The sequence below is a fragment of the Chrysochloris asiatica genome, unplaced genomic scaffold, assembly GCF_000296735.1.
Source record: "Chrysochloris asiatica unplaced genomic scaffold, ChrAsi1.0 scaffold00040, whole genome shotgun sequence".
Taxonomy (NCBI): domain Eukaryota; kingdom Metazoa; phylum Chordata; class Mammalia; order Afrosoricida; family Chrysochloridae; genus Chrysochloris; species Chrysochloris asiatica.
The window spans coordinates 13,875,010-13,892,357 of NW_006408558.1; the positions used below are offsets into that span (position 1 = coordinate 13,875,010).

Here is a 17,348-nt window from a genome sequence, read left to right on the forward strand (position 1 = left end):
ATCATCCACTGAGAACCCTGTGGGCACAGTTCTCTTCTGACACACACGGGGCACCATGAGTGGAATCTACTTATGAAAAATCATCCACTGAGAACCCTGTGGGCACAGTTCTCCTCTGACACACACGGTGGTGCTGTGAGTTGGAAATAATTCCATGACTACTGTTTTTTTCGTACGTACCTGGGCACAGCTAACCCTCACTCCAATCAATCTGTTGGGCGAGGGGCTGTGAGAAATGAGGACCAGGGAGTGTCCCGTTGTAAACAAGGTCACTGTGTTTGCTGGAAAGGAGTCTTGGTGGTGCCGTGGGTGAAGTGTTGAGCTACTCACTGAAAGGTCAGTGGTTCAAACTCACCTCCACCTCCACACAAGAAATATGAGGCTATCTGCTTTCATAAAGACTGAGTGTCAGAAACCCTATGGGGCCACTCTGTTGAGCCCTCTGGGGTTGCGATGAGTCTGAATGGGTTCCAGGGCAGTGGGCTGATTTGGGTTTGGTGTTACCTTGCTCCTGAGGGACCATCCCCCTGACACCTGGCAGCGCATCTCACCTGTCGTGGGCTGTACAGCTCTTTCCACATGTTGACGAGTTTACAGAACATACTGTAGGGCCCCATCTTGGCTATCTTCCGGAGCCTTCCATAAACAGAGAGCTCCACATAGGTCATTCCCATGTCTTCCTGTGGGGAGAAACACGTGCCAGAGAGATGGTCAGCCGGGGCCCGGACCCAGTGGAACTGTGCTCCCTGAGAGCTGGAATGGCCACTGAGGAGCATGTTTTACATTCTGAAGAGAACCTGAAACACTTACTGATGAAGACCAAAGACCACAGTCTTTGTTATGAGTTGTACCTCAAAGTGAAGATAACAAAAATCCTCACCACCCGATCAATAAAGAACATCACGATAAAATGGAGAAAAGACTGAAGTTGTCAAAGATTTCATTTTGCTTGGATCAACTATCAACACTCATGGAAGCAGCCGCCAAGAAATCAAGTGACGTATTGCATTAGGCAAATCTGCAGCACAAGACCGCGCTCAAGTGCTCAAGGGCAAAGATGTCCGTTTGAGGCGCACCTGGCCCAAGGCCTGGTATTTCCAATCTCCTCAGGTGCATGTGAAAGCCCGACAATGAATAAGGAAGACCAGGGAAAGTATTGATGCATCTGAGTTCTGGTGTTGGAGAAGAATACTGAAAGTCCCACGGATTCTCTGGAAGAGGTACAGCCAGAACGCTCCGTTGTAGAAGTGAGGATGGGGAAACTTCATCTCACATACTTTGGACACGCGGTTAGGAGGAACCAGTCCCTGGAGAAGGACATCATGTTTAGTAAGGTGGAGGGTCAGCCAAAATGGGGACGACTCCCCCCGCGAGATGGATTGCTCCAGTGGCAGCATCAGTGGACCTACACGTAGCAGTTAATGATTGTGAGGAGGACGCAGGACCAGGCAGTGTTTCATTCTGTTGTATGTAGGGTCAGTATGAGTCAGAACTAACCCAGCTGCATCTAACAACAACAAATACAATCTTTACGGGAGCAGATCACCCGGTGTTTTCTCTCACAGAGCTGCTGGTGGATTCGAACCATCAACCTTCTCAGTAAGCAGCCAAAGGCTTAAGTACTGTGCTACCTGGGCTCCTGCTATTTTGAATATAGACCCACCCCCCCGCCCCCCAGACTCCTCAATTAAGTATCAGCAAATCAAATCCAGGAGTATGTACACAGGATTATGTACTCTGACCGGGTGAATTCATCCCTAGAGTACAAGACCGGGGTAATGTCTCAAAACTGCACAAACAGCATTTGACAAAATCCACCCTCTTTCACAGTGAACTGGAGACAGAAGTGAACCTCATTACTGTGGTACTGCAGGATAAGCACTGGACTATAAGGTTGGTTTGTGCCGCAAGCTTGGTAGTTCAAACCCACCAGCCACTCCTCAGAACCGACTCTATGGCACTTAACAACAACAATGTGTTATACCTAAAGGTAAATGGTCAGGACTAAGTTTAAAGATGCCCACACTGGGCACCAGGTTGGAGTAGGCTCCTGGGAGGGACCCGGCTCAGGACACAGGGGCAGCTGGAGGGGAGATACTGTGGCTGGCCCTGCCGTACCTCGTCTGTCTGGAACACCTGTCCGTCAGCCAAGGGTTCCAACTCTGCGGTGGCCGGGGCATCGAGGATGCTGGGATAGAGGGGCACAGGTAAGCCATAGAGCCACTAAGGTAAGAAAAGGGGGAGAGGCCTCATCACGGAGCTCCAAAGGGTAACAGGAGGCCTTGGAGGGCATCTGAGCAGGAGCGCGTGTCCCCACATGCTCACCTACACAGGGCGGGCAGCTGGAAGCGCTCCACACACAACTGCACGAAAGCTCGCAGGTCCATCTTGCTGATGCCACCAATTGGATTGATGTCTGCACTGGAACAGTCATACTTGGTCAGGTAGCCCAGGAGGCTGAGTGAGAGACACAGAACCCGGGTTGTTCATCCCGAAGTGCACTCAGGGTTTACTGGAAGCAGGTGTGGCTGGGCAGGGTGCATGTGTGGGGACCCTGCCCAGGTGAGCACATCAGGGAGGCTGTGGGCTGGGACATGTGGGAATCAGTGCCTGGTGGGGACAGCCTGTCTGCAGATGTGAAGAGATGTTAAGGTGGACAAGGCAAGGCCACAGCCAGGAAGCTGCTTGGTCCGGACAGTGAAGGCCACCTCACCACAGCCACTGCCTCTAACTCTGTGTGGTGAGCACAGAGATGTCCTCTTCCTAGTCCCCAGAACTTGTAACATGACAAAACAGAGACAAGGGTGGCTCAGTGGGAGACATGGGTTCAAGTACCAGCTAAGACACTTCACAGGCAGCTACTACCCATCTGTCTGTGGAGGCTGGTATGTGTGGCCGGGATGCCGAACAGGTTTCAGCAGAACTTTCAGACTCTGATAGATGAGGAAGAAAGGCCTGGTGATCAACTTCCAAAAGTCAGCCCTGCACACAGCTGACTGAATCCCAGAGAGGCCCGAGTGGGACCGCTGACCTCCAGAACTGTGAGGTAACATGTATGTTCCCGGAGCCTCAGAAGACTTATATACCTCTCTAGTGCGCCCAACTGTCCCCATCCCACTGCACCAGCGATCCTGGTCCAGCCTGCCACATCTTCCCACTGGACCACAGGTGCCCCGCTGACTCCAAGGCCATTTCTTCCTTTCCTTTCTATCATTCTTTTTTTCTTTTAACTTTTTATTGTGAATGGGGTGGAAGTCTACAAATCAAATTTCTCCATCAATAGCAGATGTATATTTCGTTTCCTCTCGTAAGACTACAATTCCCACAATGCAATATCTCTCTTCCCACTTCCTCCCTGGGATTCCCTCCTTTCTCTCCTACCCCTTGTCAACTTTACCTTTCAGATAAATGATTCTAAAGGTTGTACACCTCCCGGGTGTTATTGTCCCCCTAATAGACCTTCTATGGCTTGTCTGAAATTTGAGCCACAGGGTGAGTGAAGGGGGGTTTGGGACCACAGTCTCAGGGACTCTACTGATCTCTGTTGTTGTTGTTATATGCCGTCGAGTGGGTTCTGACCCATAGTGACCCTGAACAGGGTTTCCGAGGCTGTAATCTTTATGGGAGCAGAAAGCCTCATCTTTCTCCCGCAGATCAGCTGGTAGTTTCAAACTGCTGACCTTGAGGTTCGCAGCCCGATTCGTAACCACTGTGGTCATTTTGTTTTGTTTTAATGATTTTGAGTTTTGTGCCACATTTTCTTTCTACTCTATCCAACACCCAGGGTGATTCTTGACCATGCCACCCCTGCTGTAAATTCCTCAGTTCATCCTTGACTTGACGAGGCTTCCGTGAACGGGTCCCTTCCTGCCTCCCTGCTCACACCACACACCTGTCTGCCTCATAACACTTGGGGTCATTTGTCTAATACAACATGCTTCCATCCCCCACCTGAAACTCTGGGCTAGGAAGCCCCTAGTCTATCATCCCTGACCCCACACTGCTCCAAGAGAAAGACCCTTTAATCCATCCCCACTCCTACTGAGAGGCAAACTGGGCCTCAGTTTTACCCATCGGTTTGAGGAGCTGATGTATGGTCTTCCTGGCCCCTCACACCCTGGCCGCATGCTGGTCTGGAAGAAATAATGCTGCCTGGGGCCGGTGCAAATGGTTTGCGCTTGGCTGCTAACCTAATGGTTGACAGGTGGAATCCACCCAGCAGCATCAGGAAGAAAGATCTGGAAATCTACTTCTGTAAGATTGCCACCAAGGAAACACGACAGAACAGTTCTCCCTGGTAACACATGCGGTCTCCGTCAGTTGGAATTCTTTGGTTTGGTTCTACCTTTGCCGAGTGAATGGGGGTGTCGCGATCTCCTGCCACGTGTCACAGAGACCATTCAAGGCCTGGAACGCATGTCCCCACCCCCAAGCTATACACACCTCTCATCCACGTTGGCAGATCCAAGCACCAGGAGACTCCCGGGGAAGCCCCGGGACCAGAGGCTCAGCTGGGCAAACAGGTAGGCAAGCACCATTCTGATTCGAGCCTGGACAACATGGAGGACGTTGTTGCCAGCATACTGGGCTTCAGGGGCAAGGCTCACAGCGCTACCCAACAACCTCTGGGGCGTGGGGGTGAAGATGACTCTGGGGAGAAACCAGAGTCAGGGTCTTGACGCTCAGCAGGACCCTGGGGTGGAACGAGGGCCAGCCCACTGTTTCTGGACGGAAGAAGGGAAGGCCAGCCACATAGGAAATATGGGGTACAGGTGTGTGTGTGAGTGTGGGACGGGTGCCTCCTCCCCTGCCTCCACCAGCCAGACCCCAGTTGTAACAATGAGGGCAGCTGTGCCCCACACCTACAGCCAAAACACATCCGTTTTTACCCACATGCACACTCAATGTACGCGCGCACACATTGACGTGCTCATGCACATCCCCCCACTCACACACACACACACACACACACACACACACACACACACGTGTGTGCTCATGCACATTCCCCACTCACATGTTCATGCACACACTTACACACGTGTGTGCTCACGCACATTTACACACATACTCATGCACGCACACACGTGTTCACGCAATTCCCCCCACTCACACACTCATGCGCACACACACACAGGTGTCCATACATTCCCACACACTCACACATTTACACACGCGTACTCACACACATTCCCCTCCTCACATGCATGCATACACGTGTGCTCACATTCCCACAATCACATGCTCACACACACATGTGCTCATGCACATTCACACACACACTCACCCATGTACACACAAACACACACACTCACCCATGTACAGACACGTGTGTACTCACGCACATCCCCACACTCACACTTATGCACTCATACACTTACACACACGTGTGCTCACACACTTTTCCACACTTACACACGTGTTCATACACATTCCCATACACTCACACTCATACACACGCTCACACACATCCCCCCACTCACACGCTCATGCACACACATTTACACACACGTGTGCTCACACACATTCCCCCCCCACTCACACGCTCATACACACACACACACTAGCTGTGTCCTGAGCTGCACGACCCACACAGCCCAGCTCCCCCAGGTGACAGGCTGGGCCAGCAGATGCACCTGTACGTTTTGCAGAGCCAGGTTCTCCCTGCTGCTGCCTCCGTGCACCGCAAACTGAGGGCGCTGCCCCGTCAGCAGGCTGAAGATGCCCACGATGGCCTTCACAGCCGGCTCTATGCTGAGGCCCATGTGGTGGCTGGGAGAGATACGAGAAGTCCAGATACACGATGCTAACAGGGACACAGACCCTCTCATGATCTCACCTCCCACGCCCAGCGGGCCGCCCCTCTTACCTCCCAATCTGCTGGGCCAGCTCCCTGGCCCTCTCACACGTCTCCTGGGAGGAATTCTCACTGGCCATGTAGCAGGTGGTCAGCAGCCGTCCACAGAGGTCTCGGGGGTCCTGGGGGCTGTAGTTGACGTCGTTCAGGATGGTCCGGACGTCAGCCAGAACTTGCTGATCTGAAAACCACCAGGCAATCACAGCTTCACCCCACTCCATCAACCCCACTGACTGGACCGACCACTCTCCCCAGTGAGGACTTCCTGGTGCTAGCTGATTGCTCCCATGGAACAGCCCCCAAGGAACAAAATGCGGCCTGGGGCCCAGGACTGGGCGTCTGGTCTGCCCAGGGACCCCTCCCACGGCCCAGGACTGGTGTCTACTGTTTCCACAGATGCTTCCTGGACCCAGGGGTCCCACCTACTTCCACTCCGGACAGCCTCGCAGACCTGGCAGCACATGGAGAAGACGATGCAGGCGCTAGCCGCGCTGTCCAGCCCACCGCTCAGGGGCAGGAAGAATCCCCCCTGCCACAGCAAAACACAGCACAGCGTGAGCCGAGCCCTGGGGTAGCTCCACGTTCACTTCACACTCACATGTGCCCAGATCCCCACAAAAACACACATGACGTCAGTTTCCTAAAGATACCCCTCACAATCCCGACTGGATTTTCTAGAGGAAAAAGAAGAGGGGGCCTTTAGAGAGAGGAGCCCCCGCCAACCCCCCACCCAGTGCCTTGCTGACGCACGTGGTCACCACATGCTGGGGGCTGGCATGTCGTCTGTGAGTAGCAACCAGAGCCCGGCTCACACCTAGGTGCACCCCATAGGCCGCTGGCTAGCGGAGCTTAAACTCCCCACGGGAGCAGACAGAAGCAACATCACTCATCTGTCAGTCTGTCACACAAGGGTGGCTTGCCTGTTGTTATGATACTGGAACTAAAATACCAGTAGGGTCATGCGTGGTGGGCAGGGTTCAGGGGAGCTTCCAGACTAAGACAGACTAGGAAGAAGGATGGGCGGACTACGTCGGAATGTTTACTCACTAAAAACCTTATGACTAGTAACGGAACACTGTCGGATAGCACCCGATTATTGACTATTGAAACATGATGAAGAACACCAGAATATTGTCAGATGTAGTGCAGGGAGATGAGCTCCTCAAGTTGGAAGGCACTCAAAATACACCTGGGGAAGAGATGCCTCCTCAAAGTGAAAAAAAAACAAACAAACATCGCTGGCCTGGGGCATGATGGATAATCCCAGTCAGCAGGAGAACAAACTGCACAGTGAAACTCAAAGTCTTTAAAAAACAAAACAAGCCCAGATAAATCGAACCATCTGAGGCCAGAAGGTGCCTGGAGGGTCTCGCCCTGAGACACTCTGTGGATCTAGAACCCAAACTATCCAGAGGTCACCTCGGAACGCTACAGCAGGGTCATTACCTGCCACATGGCTGCCCTACCCAAAAAGCACCTATATGGGTCCACAAGGTCAGCATTTAATCCAAAACAAAGACAGGCCGGTCAAGGGCACAGACAAGGAGAATCCTGGCAACAGAACCACCCAAACGCAAAGCCAGAGACTACAGACCACCGTAGACCTGGGGTTGGTGTGGGCCTTGTCAAAGGGGAATCTAACTTGCTATGTGTAAACTTGCACCCAAACACAATAAACTATTACATAAGAAACAAGTAAGTAAGGGACGGGCTACTTGGACATTGGCTACCTAAAATAAGGGGGCGATAAAGGCACGAAGTGACTGGCTTACAAGGTTTCAAGAGGGAGCTTAGTTTAAGAGTGTGTGTGGGAAGGTAGAGTTCCCACTAAATAGCTTTCATCTTGTCTGGACAGGTCTGGTGAAAGGTGATGGGGATAAGATTCTTATGATTCAATAGTGAGTAATTATTACCATGACTAATTGCAACTGTCACAACTGTAAAGGCAAAAGTTTTGTAACAAAAAACGGGGGAGTAATTAATCTTACAGTGCAAGAACAGAGGACCCTAGGGCCATCAAGGAAGAAGAGCATGAGCAGAATGTGAGACCCTATCCAGAGAAGCAGTGACACCAGAGATGGAGACAGAGATGAGGACATGGAGAGAGGGAGCAGCTGAGGACTCTGGACTCATGGAAAGAGAAAGGCTGTGACTTGGCGGCCAGGAGGCAGGCTTACAGAATGTGCCCTTGGGTTGTTTAAATGATTATATATTCCTGAGTGTTTTTGCATACATCCAAACAAACAAAAAAGAGGGAATAGAAGCAAATACTGTTGAATGATGATGCACGGAGGAGATTGTAATCATTGCAATGAAATGATGAGTGTAAAATTGATGTTCTCCCATGTAAACTATCACTCAATTCATACTAACAACTCAAAAAAAAAAAGAGAGAGAGAGAGACAAGTAAGTAAATTAATCATCAGCCTGCAGATACCGGAACACAAACCAGCATCATGAACGAAGCGATTATCATAAACTAATCAATGTCGAATACTCACCTGTTGGCTACGTCTCAAGAAATCCCAGAGCCAGCACGCGGGTCCAAGGCTGGGGGGAGGGGGAGTGGATCAGAACATTTGATTTGGAGACTCCTGACAGGGCACCACCCACTGTGGCCCTGGGGGCTCTCATACAGCTGAACCCAAACATTCAGGCCCCAGTATTGCTTGTCTCAACACTAACAAGGCACGACCCCACTTAACCACGTATCTATTGGATCCCTCTTCCTCCCAATAAAACCAAATCCACTGCCGTCAGGTTGACTGGCTCAGAGACCTTACAGAACAGAGAACAACTGCTTCTGGAGGTTTCTAAAGACTGCAAATCCTTACAGAAGTAGACGGCCTCATCTCTCTCCCACACAGCAGCCGGGGGGTTTGAACCACCAATCTTGCAGTCAGAAGTCCAATGCTAACTGAGCAGCCCCCACCATAAGGCCAGTCCTAGGCTGGGCGAAAGGGCCCGGCCCACCTTATCTCCTCGGCAGGGCTGTGGTACGTCCACTCGATGGGTTCCGAGAGCGGCAGCAGCAGGTCATTGTGGTGGGAGAGGGCAAAGTCCACCTTCACTCGGGGGTAGGGGTCCACCCGGCTGGCCTGAGATGGAGATGCCATACCCTAGATCATTCTCATTACCAAGACTCTTGTGGGTCCACCAGAGAGCAAAACTCAATTAGTCATTGTTGTTGTTGTTAAGGGTCATCAAGTCGGTTCCGACTCACAGCAACCCTGTGTAGGGCTACCTAGGAGCAGCTAGTGGGTTTGAACCACCGAACCTGTGGTTAGTGGTACAGTGCTGATTCTACAGTGCCACACCAAGAGTCCCAATTAGCTATGTTGTTGTTGTTGTTAAGTGTCGTTGAGTCGATTCCGACCCATAGTGACCTAGATAGGGTTTCCGAGGAGCTGCTAGTGAGCTTGAACCGTCGACCTTGCAGTTCAAATGTCTTTGCAGTCTGGCGCATGAACCCACAGCGCCACACCAAGACTCCCAATTAGCTATGTTGTTGTTGTGAAGTGCTGTCGAGTCGGTTCCAACCAATAGTGACCCTGTATAGGGCTTCCGAAGAGCATCTGGTGAGCTTGAACCGTCAACCTTGTAGTTCAAACAGCTTTGCAGTCTAGCGCATTAACCCACAGTGCCACACCAGGACTCTATAGTGACATGCAAACCCAGACCATGATGATGTACCCCTTCACTTCCATTAGGATGACCAGAATTTAAAACCAGGTGTGGCGCTATGGGCTAATGCGTCAGACAACAAAGTCATTTGAACTGCAAGGTCGGTGGTTCAAGCTCACCAGCTGCTCCTTGGAAACCCTATACAGGGTCGCCGTGGGTCGGAATTGACTCAACGGCACTTAACAACAACAACAACAGTAATAGAGCACCAACTCAACAAGACTTAACAACAACAACAGTAAGTATGGTGCTTGGCTGTAGGATCCACACTGGATTGCTAACCACGAGACAGGTGGTTCAAACCCACCTGCTGCTCCTTGAGAGACAGATGAGGCTTTCTGCTCCTGTAAAGACTTACAGCCTGGGAAACACCATGGGGCACTTCCACTCAATCCTACAGGGTTGCTATGAGTCGGGACTGACTTGGTGGCCTGTTTGGTTTGGTTTTTGGTTTTCATTCACATGAAACTCTCAATTAAGGAGCTTTCTGAAGACAGTAGATTCATGGAGTTGGGGAGATCAGGCGCTAACTGAAAGACTAAGCTGCGTGAATTCTATCAGGAGGAGCTCTGGTAGCGTAGTGGTTACGAATCGGGCTGCGAACCTGAAGCAGTTCAAAACTACCAGCTGTTCCGCGGGAGAAAGATGAGGCTTTCTGTTCCTGTAAAGATTTACAGCCTTGGAAACCCTGTACAGGGTTGCTATGGGTCGGAACCGAATCGACGGTACTTGACAACCACAACACAACTGGTGAGCCAGGAGTGGCTGCAGCCAACAGTAACTGTGAAGACAGCACACAGCCGCTCAGCATTTCCTTCTGTGTACATCGGGCCGTTATGAGTTGGAACCAACTCAACGGTACCTCACAACAACAACAAAGTTGTTAACAAATCTCAGAGGGATTCCGCTCGTTTTGAGCTTCACACTTCCTCACTGTTTGTAAGTGCACTGTCCCGTGGTGACCACCCCACTTAATAGTCCATATTTAACCACGTTTGACAAGAACCGAGTCCCAGGCTACAGGTGATGGCCCTGTCAGTAGGCTGGCTGGCTACAGACTCACCGACCCTCCACCCAGGGTGCTTACACCTGGGGTTGGGGGGAGCCCTCCCGGCCTCCAGTTCCACCTCCTGGTATCCCTGTAGTGCCGACACCCCACCACTCCCTGGGATTCTTGGGGTGCGGGGCGGATTCTTACTAATCACAACAGTCAGGGTTCGGGGCCTGGCTCCTGAGAGCAGGGGTGACATGAGCAAACATTCTGTGCCATCCCACCTCCCCTCCCCACACTGCTGAGTCCCGCCCAGTTCCCACACCCCAAGCCCTAGCCCATGGGACCTCAACCAAGCCCCTAGCCGGTGGCCATGTCACAGGGTCTTTGAGGGGCTTCCCATCAAGGTGGGGATGAGAGAACATACTGCCAGGCTTCGCGAGGAGATCTCTGCCCTGTAGCTCCGGACATCCTCCAAGTCCAACGTGGCCGTGAGGACTTCCTGTGGTGGGGGGGCGGGGTTCAGAGAAAAACCGTAATGTCCTGTGTATCCAACCCTCTAGTGTGATTTCACTACTTTCTGCACGAGAGTGAGCCCCCCTCTAGAGCAGCGGCTGGGAGCGCAAGGCCAGGACTGGCCAGGGGTGGTGCCCACTCCCAGCCCCCTCCCCCTTCCTGTGGCCACCAGGACCTGTGTTACATTCAGACACTTATACCAGGGGCTTCTGGGAAAGCATCTCCACTCTTTTAAAGAGACACATCTGTGTCTCTGTGTTCACACAGAGATGGGATGGCTGGTGCTGCTGCAGCCATTTTGTGACCATGAGGACAGGCAACCGGAAGAATGCTGGGCAGGAGCAGGCAGAGGGGTGAGGCCAGGGTCCCAGGAACTAACATTTCCCCACACATGAATCCAGCTGAGATGGTACACTCTGCCACTTGCAACTTACAGGTAAAAAGAGAGAGGTTTTAACTTCTGGATAGAATTTATGCCCTTAAGAAAAAATTGCTCAAACAATTCACATTGCAGGCAGTCTGCAGATTACCAATGGCTTCCATTCCTAAATCTGTCTTTAAGTTGAATTCTTACGCAAACTGGACACTTAGGTATGGTATGGACTTAGTGTCAGTTAGATGTCTGAGTTTACAGTATACCTCTCCACAGGAGCTCCTCGGAGGCAATGGTTAGAATGTGCAGCCTCTTGTAGGTTCAAATCTACCATCTGCTTAGCAGCATAGAGCTGGGCAGTCTGCTCCCCTAAAGATGAGAGGCTTGGAAGCCCTACAGGGCCATTCTACCCTGTCCGATGGGTTGCTCTGAGTCGGAACCAACTCAATGCCAGTGTGTTTTTACAGGTGCCTTTCTGTGTACAAGGTGCTACGGTACTGTGGGTCAGGTGTTAGGCTGCTAACTGCAAAGTCGGCAGTTCAAACCCACCAGCCACTCCTTGGGAAAAGGATTTAGCCTTGCAAACTCTAAGGAGCCATTCTACTGTGTCCTGTAGAGGCAATGAGTCAGAATTGACCGGATGGTAGTGGGTTTGGGGTTTACTAATCACGAATTCTAGAATTTACTAAATCTACGTCTACAAACCACTAAAGAAACACATGTACTAAAACACCATTCACATAATACTATAGCAATAATGACATGATGGAGGTAGAGAGAAGTAGCACATTTGTGGGATGAATGTACGCACCTCGGATTTTTAAGATAATAACAAATAGGCTTTACCCAGCTGGTTGCTAACTAGGGCTTCTACGTCCGTCTTGCTTGCCTTGATGGCTTCCTCCACCAACTTGGAAGCCCCCTCATACTGTCTGATAGAGTCGCCTAGGTTGGAAGATACTGAAAATATTGTGCCCACCACAGTGGGCTCCCAAACATGCCAAGAGTCATGGAGACGGTACGGGACTGGATGACACTCTGCTATAGACGGGGTGGCCAGGAGTTGGAGCTGGCTCCACAATACCTAGTATCAACCGAACATCGGGGTAAAATCAAGTAACTCTGAAATTTGGAAAGCCACCTCGGGGAAATGCAGGGCAATGGTTCTTGAATTTTCCTGGGATTGAGAATCACCTGGGGAACTTCCTACAGGTATGATCCAGCAAGCTGGCACAGCCCAGGAGTCTGCAGGGAGCAGCCTTCCGCTGTGAGGTGTCCCCAAGCCGCCTGTCAGTCAATGGCCGTGTAATGAATGCTACCTGAAGCTATGAGTCGGACACAAACCAAACACGTGTGCACCACCAAAGAGAGTCCTCAGCCATGTTCACTGTTGTATGTTCACCCAAGCAACACACACATTCTGTTTGTTTGCCAACCGCTCGCTTCTCCGGATGTATTTTTGAAAATGTGTTGGCACAGAGCCATGGTGGGAGGGAGCAGGTGGTAACATGCTGTAGACAGAGAGTGCTGTGTGCACACACGTATATACAGTGGTAACTGTCAAGTCGGGGCCAACTCAAGGCACCCCCACGGGTGTCTGACTAGAACTGTGCTCTAAAGGGTTGTTTGCTTTCTGTTTTAAACACTTGATTATGAATTGAGTGAAGGTTTACAGAGCAGATTATCAGTTTTACACTCACTGACTCTTAGACTGCGCTTCATTATAATGACTACAGGCCCCTCTGTGAACCAACAGTATTTCCCTCTACTTTTGCGTTCCTCCCTGAGTCTCCCGCTACATTCAGCTTTCCTCAGCCAACTCCCCTCTTGTGTATTGCCTGCCCTGTCACCCATGCTAACTTGTACCACCCTCTGTTGTTGTTGTTAAGTGCCGTCGAGTCAGTTCCAACTAATAGCAACCCTGGATACTATTTCTGAGGAGTGACTGGTGGGTTTGAACTTCTGACCTTTTGAAGGTCAGTGCTTATCCTACAGCGCCACACCAGGAATCTATACTGCCCTCCAGCTCATGAAAAATTCCTAACAGCCACACACACCACCCGCTACCAGAAACCATCATTGTATGTTTCTTTTATCAAGAAAACCTTTTCTTAACTTTTTACAGTAGTGATCGCATACAATATTTGTCCTTTGGTAATTAACTAATTTCACTCAGACAATGAATATTCTGGAACTCTTAATTGTGCTCATGAGGAATCTCTACATGGACCAAGAAGCAGTTGTTCAAACACAACAAGCAAACACCGAATGGCTTAAAATTTAGAAAGGCGTGCACCAGGGTTGTATTCTTTCACTATACTTATTCAATCTGTATGCTGAACAAATAATTTGAGAAGCTGGATTATATGAAGAACATGGAATCAGGACTGAAGGAAGAGTCATTAACCTGCATTATGCAGATGATACAACCTTGCTTGCTGAAAGTAAAGAGGACTTAAAATACTTACTGATGAAGACCAAAGACCACAGCTTTCAGTATGGGTTGCAACTCAGTGTAAAGAAAACGAAAATCCTCACCACTGGACCAATAAATATCAAGATAAATGGAGAAAAGAATGAAGTTGTCAAAGACTTCATTTTTCTTGGATCAACCATCAACACTCATGGAAGCAGCAGCCAAGAAATCAAACGACGTATTGCATTAGACAAATCTGTTGCACAAGACCTCTGGAAAGTGATCAAGAGTAACCATGTCAGTCTGAGGACTAAGGTGCACCTAATCCAAGCAATGGTATTTTCAATAACCTCATATGCATTCAAAAGCTGACAGTGAATAAGGAAGACCGCAGAAGAACTGATTGCATTTGAGTTCTGGTGTTGGAGGAGAATATTAAAAGTGCCATGGGCTACCAAAAGAACCAACAGATCTGTGTTGGAAGAAGTGCAGCCAGAGTGCTCCCTGGAAGCCAGGATGGCCAGACTTTGTCTCTCATACTTCAGACGTGTTGTTAGGAGGGACCAGTCGCTGGAGAAGAATATTATGTTTGGTAAGGTGGAGGGTCAGAGAAAAAGAGGAAGACGCCCAGCGAGATGGATTGGCACAGTGGCGGAAGCAATGGGCTCAAGTGTGGCAGTGATTGTGAGGTTGGCCCAGGACCGGGCAGGGTTTCTTTCTGCTGTGCATGGGGTCACTAGAGTCAGCACCAAGTCACTAGCACCTCACAACAACAACAAATTTCACTCAGCTTAATGTCTTCCAGGTTCATTCATGTTGTGAGGTGTTTTGCAGATTCATTATCTTCCAGCATTCCATAGTATTCCATTGTGTGTGGGTACCGAAGTTTGTTTACCTATTCTGCTGGTGGGCATCTAGGCTGGCTCCATCTTGTGAAGCTATTGCTTGTGAATAGTGCTGCCATGAACATAGGTATGCAGATGTTTATTTTGTGTCCCGGCTCTTATTTCTTGAGGATCTATACCCAGTAGAGGGATTGCTGGGTCGGACGGCATTTCTATTTCCAGCTCTTTGAGAGTGCCATTCTGCCTTTCACAGAGATTGCACCATTTTGTAGTCCCACCAGCAGTGTAAGAGGGCTCCGGCCACACCCTCACCCACATTTCTTCTCTTCTGTTTGTTCCCCTTTAACTGTGCTATTAACGCTGGTGTTAAATGATAGCTCCCTGTTGTTTCAATTTGCATCTTTCTAACAGATAATGAAGGATCTCTGGTAGCGTAGTGGTTACGAATCGGGCTGCTAACCTCAAGGTTGGCAGTTTGAAACTACCAGCAGTTCCGCAGGAGAAAGATGAGACTTTCCGCTCCCATAAAGATTTGCAGCTTCAGAAACCCCGTACAGGGTTGTTATGAGTGGGAACCGACTCCACGGTACTTAACCACAACAACAGCTAAGGATTATGGGCACTTTTCATCTTGGTTTGGCCACCCAGATACCTTCTTTGGTGAAGTGTCTGTTCATGCCCTCTGACCATTTTTTAATTGGATTTATCTTGTTGAGGCACGGAAGTGGTCTATAAATTCTGGGGAGCAATCCTTCGTCGGATACTTCATTGCCAAACATTTTCTCCCTGTTTGTGGGTTCTCTTTTCCCTTTTTGGTGAAATCCTCTGATGTATGTAAGTGTCTAATTTTTAGGAGGTGCCCCTCATCTATGTCGTCTTCTGCTATCTGTGTGTTTTCAGTTAACTTTGATAGTGTATTTATGCCATAAATCTGAATCTCTAAGTTTGTCCCTATTTGTTTTTCATTGATGACCCTAACAGTCCTTGGGTTTACATTTAGGTTTTTAATCCACAGTGAATTTGTTTTCATACATGGTGTGAGCTCTGGCTTTTGGTTCATTTTCTGCAAATGGATTTCCAGTTTTTCTAGCACCATCTGTTAAAGAGACCTTCTATTTCCCATTTAATACATTTTCGTCCTTTGTGGACAATGGAGTTACTTCTGGGTTCTGAGTTCTGTTCCACTTCAGAGGGTTTTCAATGGGTGGGTTTCTTTGAGCAATAGATTTCCAGTCCTTTCTTCCTCAGTGCCTCTGGGTGGACCTCTGGCTTCCTATCTGATTAGTCGATGAGCACATTAACTGCCTGCTCCACCCACCAGTGCTACAGATAACACTGACCATGGTACTGTCCATGTGGATACAAGCGAGGTAAGCACCGTGGACTGCGCTCACAGACTCTGGGAGGATGTACTACCCCTGAAGTGAGCGTGTGCTGCTCTGGCAAAGTATTCCCACGCCCATGACTCTTGTTACCGTGTACCTCTGCCAATCAGTGCTGTCGGTATGTGTTCCTAACCAAACGAGGAAATCAATGAGCTCGATAGTGAGAAAAGGCAAAGCCATGGGAGATGCCACCGTGAACCCTCACGGCATATGGAGCCAGACAACTGTTGGTTCATGCCGGCTTCCTGGCAGAACAAAATGATACTGGGGGCTGTAGTTACACACTTGGAATTTACTTCCATTTTTGGCGATGATTTTTTTTTTTTTTTTTGCTTGTGAAAGTCTGAAAGACATTGGTGGTGGTGTGGTGTTAAGCGCTTGGTGTCTAACTAAAAGGTCAGAGGTTCAAAGCCACCAGTAGCTGCACAGCAGAAAATACCCAACTATGTGCCCCCAGCAAGATTTGGAGCAGTTCTACACTGTCACACGGGGTCACTGTGAGTGGCTTCGAATCCATGATTCCCAACCATATGTCTACTCCCTGCAAGGAAAATGAATGTTCAGTGTGAGGGCACCCATCCTGTGAGGGAAATCTGTATCTGTGTTCACACGGGCAGTCTGGCTGCTCACCAAAAGGCTGGAGGATCAACTCCACCCAGTGGTACCTCAGGAGAAAGACCTGGAGGTCTCTTTCTAAAAAGTTAGCCACCGAGAACCCCTACAGAGTTCATTCTACTCTGACACACACAGTTGGCTTTGAGTCAGCGTCAGTTCGATGGCAAATTTGTTAAACAAATACAGAGTCACATCAACTGCATCTATAGGAGACCTGGGAGTGTGGCAGGCAAGCACTCAGCTGTTAAGGAAAATCTGGAGGTTTGAATCCACACAGAGATACGTTGGAAGAAAGGTCTGGCAATCAACCTCCAAAGAAACATCCACTGAAAACCCTATGGAGTACACTTTTACAGGCATACGTGGGGTCGCCAGGATTCAGGGACACTGGACAGACTAACCACTGGATACTGTAGTAACCTCTAGGTAGGACTGTCGTTGTGAAGTGCCGTCGAGTCAGTTCTGACCCATAAAGACCCTGTGTAGGGTTTCTGAGGAGCGGCTAGTGAGTTTGAACCAACAACCTTGGGGTTTAAACTGACCTTGCAGTCCAGTGTAGTAACCTGCAGCGCCACACCAGGACTCCACTAGATAACATGGTAACCACTGGATAACAAGGTAACCACTAGATAACATGGTAACCACTGGATAACAAGGTAACCACTG

The 17,348-nt window shown here is 49.7% G+C and overlaps 1 protein-coding gene across 1 annotated transcript in view; it reads right to left on the minus strand.

Annotated features, from left to right (window-relative positions):
• NADSYN1 (NAD synthetase 1) overlaps positions 1-17,348 on the minus strand; it is a 43,977-nt gene that overhangs the window by 3,943 nt on the left and 22,686 nt on the right. Inside the window, exons 10-19 of the mRNA XM_006860815.1 lie at positions 10,960-11,034; positions 8,831-8,955; positions 8,359-8,407; positions 6,284-6,386; positions 5,870-6,038; positions 5,637-5,772; positions 4,444-4,550; positions 2,326-2,457; positions 2,119-2,188; positions 552-680 (exon numbers count right to left, since the gene is read on the minus strand). Of these exons, the coding sequence (XP_006860877.1) occupies positions 552-680; positions 2,119-2,188; positions 2,326-2,457; positions 4,444-4,550; positions 5,637-5,772; positions 5,870-6,038; positions 6,284-6,386; positions 8,359-8,407; positions 8,831-8,955; positions 10,960-11,034 (1,095 nt within the window). The remainder of the gene's footprint in view (positions 1-551; positions 681-2,118; positions 2,189-2,325; positions 2,458-4,443; positions 4,551-5,636; positions 5,773-5,869; positions 6,039-6,283; positions 6,387-8,358; positions 8,408-8,830; positions 8,956-10,959; positions 11,035-17,348) is intronic.